The 15,618-nt window shown below is 42.2% G+C and overlaps 1 protein-coding gene across 7 annotated transcripts in view; it reads right to left on the bottom strand.

Annotated features, from left to right (window-relative positions):
* Positions 1–15,618, bottom strand: part of Bdnf (brain derived neurotrophic factor) — a 55,165-nt gene that overhangs the window by 31,214 nt on the left and 8,333 nt on the right. Inside the window, exon 1 of one of the 7 annotated variants that reach the window (XM_076570252.1) lies at positions 5,703–5,961. The exons of 4 other annotated variants lie outside the window; for them this stretch is intronic. Coding sequence is in view for 1 of the 3 variants with exons in the window: in XM_076570247.1 (XP_076426362.1) it covers positions 4,248–4,307 (60 nt within the window). In the remaining 2 variants the exon portion in view is untranslated. Of the gene's footprint in view, positions 1–4,247; positions 4,429–4,568; positions 4,888–5,702; positions 5,962–15,618 lie in introns of those variants that run through there. 2 more of the 7 variants (XM_006980818.4, XM_076570247.1) reach the window with 2 other exon arrangements.

Raw genomic sequence — 15,618 nt, 5'->3', positions numbered from 1 at the left:
AGCTTGTAAATTATGTTACTCCCCTCAGTCACTCTCCCATTCTGTACCCTGCCCCTTCACTCATCTACTGCAACCCATCCTTGAACTTCAGCCCATCTATAAATGAAACCGCAGGGCGATGAGCTACTTTATAACTAGCCACTATATTTGGTAAGATTTGCCTCACCAACAGTGTGTCTCATAGTTCGCATTTGTGCTTGAGTAGTTACATAAATCAAAGTTGCCATATTGCTTGTGATAATCTCACTCTGTGTGTGTGTGTGTGTATATATATATGTATGTATGTATGTGATATATGTACATACGATATATATGAATATATGTATATATCTTGTAATATGTGATATATACGTATATATAATATGACACGTGATACATATGTATATATCATATGTATCATCATCATAATATATATGACACCATTCCCCTCCCCTACACAATTTTCAAATATCAATGCAACTACTAAGTTTCATTATTTTTTTATCTGTCAACAACGACTCCATACATGCAATAATTGGGTCCATAACTTTCCGAAGTTTTCCGTATTCTTGTGATGGAGTGATGGAAGTCCAGTGATTCATTGAAATATAAAACTATTTAGGATTAAATAATCTCACGCCCTAAGTGGAAATTAGAAGAACCTTAAGAATGCGCATCCCTAACTTTAAAAGTACTGAAGCCTTACTAATGTTTCCAAGGGCTAACTCACTCATGCTAGTGACAGAAGGATTTCATTTGCCAACATCATTTATTGCTTAGCATTACTCCATACTACACAGAATAAATGGAGGCATAGTGTAACCAGTACGTCTGCTCATTCACTTCTGACTTCCATCTGTGCATGTTATCCATCCTAATAAAGAAAATTTATCATAATGCAATTTAATGTGATTATCCTTCAAATGGCTTCTGCCTCCATTGAACAACAGCCAGCATTTTCAACTTGGAATTCTGCAAAACTCTCTTCTGATTCCTCTTTAAAATGCAATTCACAGCTTGAGATCACAGAGCCTGCCAGTGGCTGAATGGCTGCACTAGGCGGCTGAGAGTCCTTCAATTAAGCAGCAATTTTGCAATTAGTGGAAACGGAGTGCTCCATAACAATTGTTTGAAAACAAGTTGAGACAAGTGAGCAATTACCTTATTAAAGAGATATATTTACTTTCACGGGACTCAAAGAGCCCCCTCACATAAACTGAAACCTTCTCCACAAGGAGACAAACACGGGCTGAAAATTATGTTTTAATCATTAGAATGAAATCAGAACAATACAACTGTTGCAGCAGGAGTGCCTTTCATAAAAGACAGTCAGCGGTGTGGCTGTTGTCCCCTTTCCGTGTTCTGTTTTCATTCAGGAAATCCACAACTGCTCTTTGGTCTACTCTAGGACTAGATTCCTACATCTTAAATTCTTAATGAACTACTTGTGTGTGACCTTTCCTTCCAAGGCATACATCTTAGGTTGTCTTGATGCTTAGAAGATAAACGTATGGAACCCAAACCTGCTGGCTGTGCTACATTTTACAACGTATAGGGACATAGAGTTGTGTGGGGGAGGGGTGGGGGAGGGGTTTTACGGAAGGCTTTAAAGATGAATGCAAGAAAGAATGAAAACAAGCTGGTTGCTATACTATCAGGTGGGCGTGCTCAGCCTGTTCCCTGTGCCAAGCTACAATCCAGAGCTATTTATATTTGGAAGAAATGAGATTATCAATCATTTACATTTTAACTACTAAAAAGTTGGGACTCTCAAAACATTTCAGGAAGCAGGGAACAGCTTACATTCTAATGTTGCCCCCCAGAAAATCCAAGGACTTTGAGCTAGGATTTTATAAATTTTTACATTTAATATGATTTCTTCTTCCCAGCAAGTCAAAATGAACTAGAAATAACCCAGCTCCTTTCCCTCTTGGGACCTTTAGGAGATTTAAGGAACCAATTTACATAGCATAAACGTGTTGTGAGGTGAGGATGGCGGCACTCTAGCCAAATGATCACTTTCTAGGTTCCTCTTGTTTGCAATTAAAAGTTACATGCTTCCAGGAGGGCATCCTAAAACAGATTTCCTAAATGCCTTCATTTCTAGATACCTACAGGTTGACAGTCCTTTCAAACGACCTTAAGTAGCACCCTAAAATAAACATGATTTCTAATTACCAACTTAGCTCTGAATGGGCTGTGAGAGATTTTAAAAGTATGTGAAAAATTACTGTTACTCTACTTTAAAAAAATGTTATGTCTAAGTGTGTCTGCAATGGTCTATTGCTTCAATATGTGTACGTCATGTACACCAGTCTTGTTTATCTGGAAATTATTCCTTTCTTCCTAAATCACTCATAAACAGGAACATTTTAAATTACTTAGAACAGTTCGCTATATAACATGCATTCTGTGTCATAGTACTTACTATTAATGTTTACCAATATGTGTCCCATTTGACAAAATAACATAAAAGAAAAACAGAAAACAACTTTATGGTTCTGGAACTCCAATCATGGTAACTACCATATTTCAAATTCCAGTAAAGATTACATTTCAACAAGTGTCTGTTTCCTTTTTCTTACCTTCAGAGATAAACTTGAAAAATACAAAACAAAACAAAAACTCCAAACCTTATGCAAAACCAGGGAACTGCAGTAATTATTTGAAAAACTCCCTAGTGTTATTTCAACCCCTGTGCAAAGGATTAAGTCTATTATGTGTAACAGCTTGAAGCGCTCCTGTTCTAACGTCAGCTACCTCCGACCTGAAATTAGTGTCGCCTGTGGCAAGCTTAGAGGAACCTGGATGTTTAGCGGAATCAAACCCGTAAATAAACAAGTAAACAAATAAATAAATAAATAATGCAAAGAAAAAACAAAAAAAAAACAAAAATCAATCCTAAGATCAAAATGGCTTTTGACCTTATAACTAATGTATTAAAAATCGATTTCGGAGAAGAATTAAAAGAGGGGTATATTCTCAGTAAGTTGATCCAATTGTTGGGAAGGGGGACTCATTTAACCTTTTATACAATTAGATAACAATGGTTGTTCCTAGTTATACACCGCTTTCTTTTGAAATACAACTTCTAGAAGGTTTAATAAACAGGGAGAAATATGCTTCTAGCCAAGAACATCCTGCATTCGTGTGAGGGGAAATAAAAAGTTCGTTGGCTGTTGTTGACACTTAGAAGTGTAATGCGGGATACCGGGAGGAACCTGAAGTAAGATCCAGAAAGTCCCACAGCTCATCGTCAAGGGTGGATCGTCAAAGCACCCCAGCCACTCAAGGAAAGAAGCGCAACAAGTCAAACTTCCCAGCCTGAGCCGCACATCTCAGGAATCTGTCCAACACACCATTCAACAAGTTTTTTGCTCACACCCCACTAAAGATCAGCAAAATTGCCCCTAAGAACTTCCCCACCCCCATCCGACCGCCCCCAGCAGCTGCTCTTGGCACTGCGGCCGGCAGAGGGCACCCTCTACCTTTCTAGCGCAGTTCTCCGGGCCCTCCTCTCCCTCCTCTTCTGGATCCTCCCTCTACATCTTGCTCTCCCCCGCCCCCCACCCGGGTCCCCATACCCAGTTCCCTAGTCCAGGCTCCACCCCCAACTCACGAATTGTTTTCACTAAAACACCAGTTCACCCCCGCAGCCTGTGGCTCACCCACCCCCAGCCGCCCGGGGAGAGCCCCCCCGCCCGGGCTGCAATTTCCCCTTCTCCCTCATCATCAAGCACAAAACTCCAAGCCCCCATCCTCAGCTATTTCTTTCCAGCCTTAGCTCACTCATCCATCCCTCTTCCTCCTTCAGCATCCCCAGAAACCAAAACTAGTTGTTTCATCCTCCATAGACACCCAATCTATTTCCTGACGAAAGTCAAAACTTTCACTTCCGCGGGAGGATGCCCTAAGGGAGCCCGGCAGGATGGGCAGAGGGTCGGGTGCAGGCTGTCTGGGAGTTCCGCAGATCCTTTCAGGCCCTAGCGGCAAGAATGGCCCCGAAGTTTTTCCAGTTACGTTGGCCTTGGACCTGTAAGTAAGCCTTGGTATTACTCCCTGGAGAGCAGGTGACAGTGTACAGCCTGTGTGATACCCAGGAAGGGACATGAGGGCAGAGGGCGCAAAGATCCACTCCCGGACCCCACACCACCGAGGTCCAAATCCGCTTGGAGAGTGTCTACCTGATGGTAAGGGATCCCAGCCCAGCCCTGACCCGGTGCCCTCCGTCTGAGCCCCCGACAGCTGGCGCCCTACATCTCTCTCACCACCCTTCCTCGTCTGCGGGAGGACTTCGGGGATCCCCTGGACGCAGGCTTAGCTCCCATGGCGCAAGTCGTCCTATCCCCTTGGCCTTTTCTCTCGCACTGCAGGGATTCCCGGGGTCCCTCTGTCCCTCTGGGCCGTGGGCTCCAGGGAGAACGCTCCTCAAGAGCAACCCCGCCCCTCTGCTGTCACAGGACGAAGGTGAAGCCGGAGTTCTGCGGTCCCACAACTTCTCATCGCTCCCCCACCCCACCCCAGCCAACTTTCCCGGGCGCACGCGCCGCCGGCTCCCGCGCTTAGCCCCACGCCCCGCAGTCGCCTACCTCGGGGTCCACACAAAGCTCTCGGGTCCCCGGCAGCGGAGTCACATCGTTGTCACGCTCTTGGCCCCTGCGCCCTGTCCCGGGCCCCGTGCGCTTTCCCGTCTGCCCCACAGCAGGGGTGGCAGAAGGAGGAAGCCGGTCTGATCAAAGCTTCCCCAGGCGGAGGTGGCGCGTCGCCCCAGGCGGCCTCCTTCTCCAGGCCCGGGAGTCCCCGGCGCGGCGGGGACCGTGCGACTGCCAGCCAGCGGGTGCGCCCTGGCGCGGCGGCAGCGGCGGGCACCCGGAGCTCAGCCAGCACCAGGCTCTGGGGTCAGACATTATTTAGCTCTTCGGTTGAGCTTCGATTGGTCAGACAGCGCCGCCCCTATCCCCTCCCTGCTCCGCCGCGCCACCGATACCCATTCGGGGCGGCCGCTTAAAGGGGACGCCGCGCCTTTTCCTCTCGGGGGGCTTAGCCCTCGGGGGCCCTCGGGGAACCCCTAACCGCCCTGCACCGGCTTCTCACCATTTCCCGGGAGCCCGCCGCTTAACCCCAAAGCCCTGCGCCTGCCCTCTGTGGCCTCCTCAGGGTGCCCTGGCTTGGGGGGGGGGGGGTCGAATCCCAGTTTCCGGAACCCTGTTCCTGGCAATGTGCCCCCAGAACATGAAAAAGCGCTTGTGAATCCCAGGCGCCCAAATCTTTCTCCTCTGGTTTGCAACTCTTTCCATCATTCCCATCCCAGCACCCAAGTTCTGTGGGAGAGGGCGTGCATTTCCCTAACCCCAGACACACCTTCCCGCACCTTTCCTCACCACAGAGCTAGGAAAAAGAAAAGAAAAGAAAAAAAAAAGGAAAAAAAAAACCAAACCCGAGCACACAATGAAACTGCACAGAGTGTACGGGGGTTATGGTTTACTCCTCTACCTTAAACACATCAGCTTAACCAGAGTTCGCGCCCTGACCTCTCCGGAGTTTGCCTAATAGAATTCAATCAAGATAATAACAGTATTTTTTATTAATGAATAACCCCGGATAACATTACACCAAGTTACTGCTTCTAGCCGAGAAGCCTAGGCAATAACAGACCTCACTAAAGCCATATGCTTCCCAGCAGAACAAACGGGGGGGGGGGGAGAGAAAGAAAAGAAACCCACCTTTTTCAGTCACTACTTGTCAAAGTAAACATCAAGGCAGCTGCTCTGGGGAAGACCGGTCCCCAAGGTCCTAGACTCTTACTATATTTTTTCCCCTTCCCTTCGATTAAAAGGGGGAGGGGGACGAGTCTTTGGTGGCCGGTATGTACTCCTGTTCTGCAGCAAAGAAGTTAAATTATTGATAGTGGAAATTGCATGGCGGAGGGAATACTCGCACGCCTTCAGCGAGAAGCTCCATTTGATCTAGGCAGAGGCTGGGAGATTTCATGCTAGCTCCGGGGGTGGGTGGGGGGAGCGGCAGCGCGAGCAGTCCTCTCCTCGGTGAATGGGAAAGTGGGTGGGAGTCCACGAGAGGGCTCCACGCTGCCTTGACGTGAGCTGTCATATGATACCTCCTCTGCCTCGAAATAGACACTCTAGTGCACGAATTACCAGAATCAGAATTCCGCGCATTTAAAATGATACATCTTTTATTAGAAGAATTCCGTTCCAGGGTATTGCATGCTTTGTAGATGTTTTTACTTCCAATCCTAGCGAACACACACACACACACACACACACACACACACACACACACACACACACACACACCAAGCCTTTCATTATCTGGGCAACAACACATTTAAAAAAAATCTTTAACCAGAGTTTAGGGTGAGGGATGGGTGGGGTGGGGTGAGTGGCTTACTAAGCCCCTCTTCCTCTGGAGTAGCGGGTCTTTGGGCTTCTCTTTTGCCTGTAGTTAAGAACTATTTTCATTTAGATGTATGATAAACTCTGCCAAGTGTCTACCTGGAATCCTGCATTGTTAAACATTCCTCCTTTAATCCGACCAGTTAGTAAAAGCTAGGGCAGACCTTAATTAAAAAAAAAAAAAGAGAGAACAAGAGGGCAGTACTGAGTGTGGAGTCCCCACCTCTGGTTAACATAATCACCTGCCTGCATTAAAAGAGAGGTTCCTTATTCTGAGGTTGGCCTTTAGTATGGTAAAAGAAGGGCCCAGTGATTAGCATTTTAATAAGCAATTTCTTTACAGACAATCTCAAGTCATACCATGGAAGACTCATATGTGACTCATAAAGGAGGCAAAAATGAGTATCAGAAACTCTGGCACCCCAACTTCTGTGGGCCCTTGTGTGTGAATGTGCATTTTTGTTGAATCTTAATGACTTAATCATTGCTAAGACATTGCTGTATGAATGTCTTTAAACGCTTGAGCATTAAATTTGCCAGAGGAAAAGAGGTATGAACAGTTCCCTTTCCCAGATGTCTCATGGTTATCAAGAATGAGCTGTTGAGCAGAATATAAGGTATTATTATATACTGAGATTCATTTACCCAACAGCTGATAGTTAATAAAGTGAACTTACTAATATTTGCTGTTTGAGAGCTTCGAAAAACTCCTGACAGACACTATTTCTGTTTTATAAGCGAATAACCAGACATTCAATACCACATAGTAGTTTAGCCAAGTGCATAGTAATTTACTCGAGTGCACATATCAGGCATACACCTGGAAGGCCTCAAGAACTCCTGTTAGAAATGCCCCCTGCCTCTACTCTCTGCCCTTCAGGAAAGGAAAGTCATCAGAATTCCAGGTCCCTCAGATTCCCTTTGCACATTGTTGGTCTGAATAGTCAAGTTATTCAAATATATGCACATTCTCAGAGTTTCACTCACAGTTAGCTTTGCCCCTCTGTCAATTTGATGGAGCACATGATCAATATAAAGGACCCTACAGCACAGATGGTAGAGTTTATTGTGAACTATCTAATGTATATGAAATGTGCAGGAGAAACAGAGTGCAATAGAGAACATGAATCTGTGCTGGGGCCACCTCCAAGACCCTCTGTATTTCTTCCTAGGGTGTAGGCTGAACACAACCACTATTTCTTCAATTGCTATATCTTAAGTGGCTATATTATAATCTTTAAAACTACCTGTATATGTTTAGAAAGGACTAGAGTAGTCCTGCTTCCAATTTTATATTTTTGGTTGCGAACCTAGCCTTTAACTGCAGAGCCATCTCTCCAGCCCATCTACCCAATTTTAAAAGGAAAATAACTTTAAGTCAGCTTCAAATGGACGCCTACTTTCCAACTTTACACTTATCAGGAATGAGTTCGGACCTTAGGTTTTGAAACCTGTTGTGATTTATTTCTTTTCTGAAAAACACCTTGCAAGCAAATTTCCTCCCAAGCATTGTCATTGCTGCTCTTGCAGATATTACAGCTAATCTCTCTTCTGTCGAACTCACATTGTCCTGTTAGCACTTCTGCTGAAGGAACCATGCTCTCATTCCGAGACTCTGATTGCATGGCTGATCTTGTTATGCCCATTCTTCCTTGACATTATAGAAATAAATGTTTGTGTCTTCCCTTTCCAGTGGGTGGTGCATTTTTACTGAGAAAAAGACATATGAGTCAGAAAGGCAGAAGCATTTTGGACAAAAGATCGAGTGCCAATTCAGATAAGCTGGGTAAAGTAGACTTCTTCCCACTTTCGAGTATTTTCAAATTCCCTGATTTGTGACTATGGCAATAACTGAACAGTAAGAGACCGGACTTAAGACATTTATCTATTCACCATAAAAAGTTCCCCTTACAATGAAGAACAACAAAGTCAAGATGGATGAAGTGCCAGGACTATTGCAGGAAGTTATGAATTCTTAGAAAATTTATTCTGGTAGTAGATTCAACTAGTTTTGGGAGCCTAAGATCAAACTTTGTACAGAAAGCATTTTCTTTATTTTTGGCAGGTCTCATTATTCAGCTCAAGCTGGCTTTGGACGTGGATTCCTGAGTGTCCTGTACTACAGGTACTAAAGCACTAACAGTGCTTTCATATTATACTCAAAGACAATATTTAATAAAATTAAGTGTGTATTTTTTCTTAAAGATTGGCTTCTGACATGAAAGATTGTTATTGGGAGCAAAAATTCCTTCTAAGATTTTGGTGCCAACATTTTCTCTACTATTAAAAGGAAGAAAAAAAAACTACGAAGAAAAGAAATGCCATTGCTTTGGGGTTTTAGCATTACTTTTGGGTGAGTCCAAGTCTTAATTCCTTTGGCTTATTGCCTAATGCTGTCCTAAGTCGATGTTTCAAGAGGACAGAAGGGAGGCAGAAATGTGACTTCCCATTTCTTCTTGTCAGGAAATACAAACTAATCCTCATTACCCAAGTGGGAACAGAGGCGGCAGGATCAGATTTGATACTGACATATTTTTCTATTAATAATTTTAATTGGCTGAGGTCAATTCTACTTCTCCATAAGCATTTTATGTTTAATTGTGTTTATTGAAGTTTCCTGGTTACTCCTATCTCCACCCTTCTTTGAAAAAAAGTGTCTAGTATCAAATGAATTGACCCCAAGCACTGCTGAAAATTAGGGAAAGTAATTAGCATAGGGAAAATAGTATGTAAACAGAAAGCTTCCCTGGTGAGTAGACTGACAAAGATGTCTTCAAATCCACCCTGCATGACTTTGAAGGTCTAGTTTGGCCTTGAACTGTGTCATTCACAGTCTTTGAAATCATTGAATAAGGCCCTGTTCTGAGAAAAACACCTTAAGGGAAAAATAGTATCCTTATTCATTGGGTAGTACTTCTCTGTAAGATTCTTATAAAGAACAAAAATAACTACATCATATTTAGATGTGACCAAATTGGCCAACAACTGTGGCAGGAATTATGTATCCTGGCGGTCCCGGGATTGAGAGATAAAAGCAAGAGAACAGAGCAGAAAAGATTACAAAGGCCTCAGTATTGAGTGTTGAAAAGGAGGGTGAAAAAAAATCCCATCTGGAAATACTTGTCTACTTCAAGAAAAACACCATAAAAACCATTATGAAATTGCTGAGGTTAACCCCCTAAACATTCAAGAATTGTCTACTTGTAAACCCTCCTCTAAGTTACCAGATCATCCTTGAGAACATGGAAAGATTAACAATGAAAGAGACATTGATTTACTCATTATAATATGGTTATGAACGTAGTCACAAGATACGGAACTGTTGATTTGGGAAATAAAAGCTGGAGTTACTAACCAGAGTGTATGTTGGTTGTGCTGGGAGTAGAGCCATGGAAAGCATGAATAAACTTAAATTACTGGGTTTCAGGACAATGAATCAGTTACCTAGAGTAGGTCACCTTATTTTTGAGATAAACAAGTTTTTAATGTGTGATGGTTTGGGGTGAGATATTTTCTGCTGTTAAACTTCATATTTTTTCATGGACAAATGAAGAAAGAAAAGTCTAAAAACAAAATCATTGTGGTGCTTCCCAAAGTCATATTAAGAGCATGCATCAAGAACCTGATCTATTTTTCCTGTAATTTTGACATGTGTGCCTTTGTTCAGTGAGCTTTGTATTGAAAGATCTGGGCAGGTGGTACATCTTTCTCTTGACCTGGTGTTCCATAGGCACATGGTAGGTGTGGGGGCTCCACAGCACATTCAAGCAGCCAGGTTAAGTTTTGGGTCTGTCTAGCACATAACATCATCTGGAAGCATCCAAAAGCCACCACTTCATCAATTTCAGGTTCCCATCACTTCGTGAACAAATTCCTTCAATTACTTATAACTTGTTGGGCATCAACTATGTGCTAGTCATTATTCTATGTGTTACAAACAGACAAATAAAACACATCTCCATGCTTTAGTTTATAATCTTGGCCATGAGTTATAGTGCAGTTCAAGGGCCATTTGTAAATTTGCCAAAGATGAAAACTTATGTTGTTTTGCTTGCTTTAGGCTTGTTATACGGTGTAATACTGATGATCATCTGCATGCCCCATGTATTAGTGATGACAAGAAATGTCCCTCTGAGGCTGAGGGGTACATAAGAGTTAGGGAGGGCACACCACAGTTAACTGGCACCTCAATTACTGCTGTTCATGGTTAGCTGTGTTTTCATAAAACAAATAAGAGTGAAGAGAGTGCTTGAAAAGAAATGGGGCAAGTGATATTTATTGGAGGTAAATCAATTTTTGGCGAATGATTAGGTGACGTTTTTCTTAAAACATTCTTTGTTCTTTTTATCTGTACGTATGTGTATCTGCATGAGGTTATGTGCACCACATGTGTGCAGGTGCCTGGGACTGGAATTTTAGGTAGTTGTGAACTATCTGATGTGGGTGCTAGGAAGGAAACCTGGGTCCCTTGCAAGAGCAGTATGTGCTCTTAACTGTAGAACCATCACTCCAGCCCAGGAGGATTTTTTTTTTTTTTTTCAAAAATGTTGTCTGGGAGTGCTGTGTGTGAGTGTGTGTGCTTGCACGTGTGTTTGTCTGTGTGTTCATGTGGGTTTAAAGGCATACGTATATGTATGAGGAAGTCAGATGTCAACCTTAGCTGTTGTTCCTCAGGCACCTTTCCTTCTTAAAGTGCCATACACCTTGCTTTTTTAGAGTAAGGGTCTCTCACTGGCCTGAAGGTCTCTGGGTAGGCTATGATGCCTGTCTGGCAAACCACAGAAATCTGCGTGTCTGAACTCTACAGGCCACCATACCTGGCATTTTAAGTGGGTTCTGGAGGTCAAACTCAGGTCTTCTTAAATTTTGGCAAATACTTAACAGACTGAGCTATCCCCTGGCTCCTGGAAGGGCTCTTATGGGGTGACCTTGTTTTCCTCCCTACTTACAGGCTTGTCATTGTAAAGCAGAGAAGCATGTTAAGCTTCTCTCTAAGAACTTTTAGAATCTAGCATTGCTAGCACTTGGAAGCTCCTCCTTGTAGCCTGTTTTCATTGTTACAATTAATATCTTATTTCATTTCATCCAACCTTACTGCAGATGAAGAACAGCTGCGTATTAACTTCCTGGTGTTGCTAAGTCACCACTCACACTTTTCTTAGAGCAGATCAAATCTCACAACCTTCTTCATAAACTCCAACTTCCAGTCCATTCATCACTTCCCTTGCTCTACCCTGGACCTCCTCCAAGGTCTCCATATTCTTCTGAAAATGTGGAGTCCTGCATTCAACATGTGTGTGAAATTATCCAGGACTCAGGAAACATGGGAATCTTGAGTTATCTGAACACAGCTGTTGAGGGGGGGAAACTAAGGGAGAAGAAGATTCAATCAGATTGACAAATCATCCCTTGTGAGTTGGAGACAGACATGGTTGGTTTATAAAAGAACAAGCCTTTGTATCAAAGCTGAATCTTTATCCTTAGCATAAACATGCTGAGTTTTTTCAAAAGAAACAGATCCTGAACAGGATATCCAGTCCCCCACTCCCAACCCAGCCGCACACAATATTGTCTAAGTGTAAATGATGTTCTATACTCTAGTTAATATCTCAAGTTGTGGATGTTTAACTATTAAATTGTAATACTATTTTCAAGTTTGTGTTAATACTTTTGTACACTATTTTAGAAAAATAAGATTTATGAAATACTATACTACTTTCGAAAACCATTGTTTTCTTCCTTCCATTTTGTTAAGACATAAAACCTAATTAAAATGAAGTTAATAAAATAAATGCAATCACATAAGAATTACACTAACCATCCCGATACCTAGAATCAAACTTTCCTGCCTATTTCATCCAACAGATATACTTCTACCATAATTTCACAGTCCACACCAAATGTATAATGAATTCAGTCTCCTTCCTTGCCAAAATTGGGGTAGAACTGGAATAAGTCTTTTTATAGACTTCAGCATCCTTAATCCCTCATGTGACTTTAGCATCTTTGAGAAGACCATTGACTTGTGCTAAGATTTATCAACATGCCTTCAATCAACCATTTTAAACCATGCCATGTTTGTAAGTTGCTTTCTAGGAGAAGGATGGATGCAATTTATCAAGACATCCAAGTAGATGTATGACTCCCTTTTATATGCTGTTTTATTGTGCAGTTACCCTTCTAGAGCTGGTGTTTTCACCTCTGAGTTGGTGCAAGACACAAAGGACCCAGATACCATTCTTGGCATTCTCCCAAATGAGATGTAGTTCCAGAGAGGTTTCAAGTTTGGAGTGGAGCCCTTAGAGGAAGAACACTGAATTGCACAAGGAAAGCCAATAAACATCTTAGTCCCCAGCAGGAACTATAAGCCTGCAATTACGTTTCAGGCTGTGCTTGTCCATTTTCTTCTTCTCCATATCTGTAAACAACATGTAAGTTTTGGAGGTTTGTCATCGACTGTGTGTCTTTGGAGAGGGTGTTCCTCATCTGAGCATCTGCAGTACCACAGCCAGTAACAGTTAGAAAAGGCAAACTTATGAAATGGCTTCTAAACACACTAAATCCCAATCTAAACAATTTATAATGTTTCTTACTCAATAACTCTTAGAAGTCAACTCATTTGGAACTGTTCTAAACAAGAAAGGAGTGAGACATCCTCCATTGTGTAATAAGCCAAAGTGAGTGCAAGAATGTGCAGGTAAAGAGCTTCAGGTCTCTAGCTGGGCTAGACACTTATTTCTAGAAAATTCTGTATTGATAGTGTCTGAGACATGACAACAATTACAACAGCTAAAACTGCATAAAGTTTTGCAGGTTAGGTTAATAATTAAAAGAAAGCTTTGGCATTAGAAAGACACAGGTTGGAGCCCAGCTTTTCCACATTGCTCTAAAATGAGAAGTAACAATCAGTGACTTGAAAGTCTTCCATTAATTAGCAAATATTAAAAATCATCCTAAAGTAGTGTTTATGGCCACTAATATTGGGACTATCATCTATTGTAAAGAGGTATGGCAAGGACTGCTTAAGAAAATACCATTATTACTTGTGGTGGCATACCCCTTTAATCCCAGCATTGGGAAGGCGGAGGCAGATGGATCTCTGTGAGTTCAAGGCCAGCCTGGTCTACAGAGCTAGGTTCAGGACAGCCGAGGCTACACAGAAAAACTGTCTCAAAAAAGCAAAACACAAAAAATCAAAACAAAAAGAAAAAAAGAAAGAAAGAAGGAAAAAAAGAAAGAAAGAAAGAAAGAAAAAGAAAGAAAGAGAGAGAGAAAAGGAAAGGAAGAAAAACATGTACAAACCATATGTAAATGAAAAGAAGGCTTTCATGGCACCAAGTATGGAGGAATACAGGGTCTCCCTCCCTCCCATCTCCACTCCCTTCCTCCTTTCCTCCCTCCCTCTCTCCCTCCCTCCCTCCATCTCTTCCTTCCTTTCCTTCTCCCTTCCTTTGTATTGGGAATTGAACCTAGGGCCTCACACGTGCTAGGTGAGTATTCCAGCACTGAGTTATGTCCTCAGCTTTATTTATATATTTATTTTATATTTTGAGATAGAATCTCCACTTTAGTTGCTCAGGCAGGCCTTGAACTTCAACCTCCAACCAACCTCAACCACCAGAAAAAGTTGAATTAGAGGCCTGTACCACCAGACCAGGCTTAGAAGGCAGGATTCAAAAATGAACCCATACGTCAGAAAACTTTGGGTCTCAAGTTCAGCTTCTCCACTTTAAGATTTACTATGTTTGTTTGGGCAAATTACTTCAACTCCCTGAGCTCTAGTTTCCTTGTTTATATAATTAGAATATAATCTGTCTCCAGGAGTTACTTTGAGGGTTCAATAATCTATGTCAAATACAAAGCAAAGAGCTTAGTGCGGGCCAAATGCGAAGCAGATGTCCCCTCACCTCTCCATTTGTGTAAATGTCCCCACAATGTAGCAATGACAAAAATGGAAGAGATCTCAGGCTGATTGAGTTTGTGGAGGTTGTACTAGCTCTCTGGGGACAATATCCCCCGAAGTTAATGACCGGGCCTTAAACATTCATGATCTGTGTTCAGCAGGGGGCTGTGTTGGTGCTCAAACCCAGGACTTCAGGTATCCGAAGCAAGCACTCTAGCACTGAGCTATAACCCAGCCTCCTGGACTTCCTGTCCTTTTCACAGCAGAGACCATTTTCTAGGGCTGTGGAGCTGTGATGCCCATACTAAGGAGCCATGTTAGGGTGTCAGGGAGCTCAATGGAGGAGCCCCTACCACGCCATAGCTATCTCAGCATTTGGTCTTCTACCCGCTATGTAGGTTGTCTCATAGCAAAAGTGAATTTAAAATTTTTTCTTCTAATGCCAGTTTTCTTTGCCAGAAAGGAAAACGGAATGGCTAATGTTGACATTGGCTAAATTCACATTTCTGAATCAATGCCATGTTAATGAGTGCCTCCCACATGTTCTGTTGTCAAGCATGTGTAGGGGATGTTATCCAGTAGTACTTGTAGACTTTATTACAAGTAGAAGTTAGACATTTCCATATTGACTGCCAATTGTTAGTTATTTCAAAATATAACAGTGCCTAAGTATTAAAATTATAGTAATCAGTTTGCTGTTAGATCTCATTCAACGTACAAATACATATATTCCTATATTGTATAAAATATTACATTTTTGTATTATTATTTCTGTATAAAATGCAATTGGTTTCCTTTGTAACTGTAGACTTTTTATTATATTCATTTAGAAGTAATATTCTAAGATGAGTCTACAAAGGGTTTATCAGACTGCCAAGAGTTTATGCAATAAAAATGGCTACAAATCTCATGTTCAGTATGTCGTAAAGAATAAGAGCTTAATTCTTGAATATTGATTATGGAAGTTGTTGGAGAGGAAGACATTCTCAGAGGAGGATGAAGGTGAAAGTCAAGGAAATCATTGTTTCCTACTAAAGTAATTAGAACAATAATGAACATGGAAGCCAGAGATCAGTCTCTGGGGGCAAATGGCCTGGAGGAATACCCACAGAGAGCCCCTGGATTATTTTCTACTCAGTTTGCTATACATTTCCTCTCTCTTCCCCATTCATCTATCTAGCCATGCCCTACTCTACTGGCTTCATATTTGGGAGAACATTCATGCAAACACTTAATTTGCATATTTTGTCTTACAGAGGTCTTAATACTTAAAAATTGTGGGTATCAGTGTTTCCTTGAAGCTTGAGAGATCTTAGTTTCATC

This window comes from Peromyscus maniculatus, chromosome 4, assembly GCF_049852395.1.
Source record: "Peromyscus maniculatus bairdii isolate BWxNUB_F1_BW_parent chromosome 4, HU_Pman_BW_mat_3.1, whole genome shotgun sequence".
Taxonomy (NCBI): domain Eukaryota; kingdom Metazoa; phylum Chordata; class Mammalia; order Rodentia; family Cricetidae; genus Peromyscus; species Peromyscus maniculatus.
Note: the sequence above shows the minus strand (reverse complement) of the source record. Positions and strands in the feature narration are given on the sequence as shown.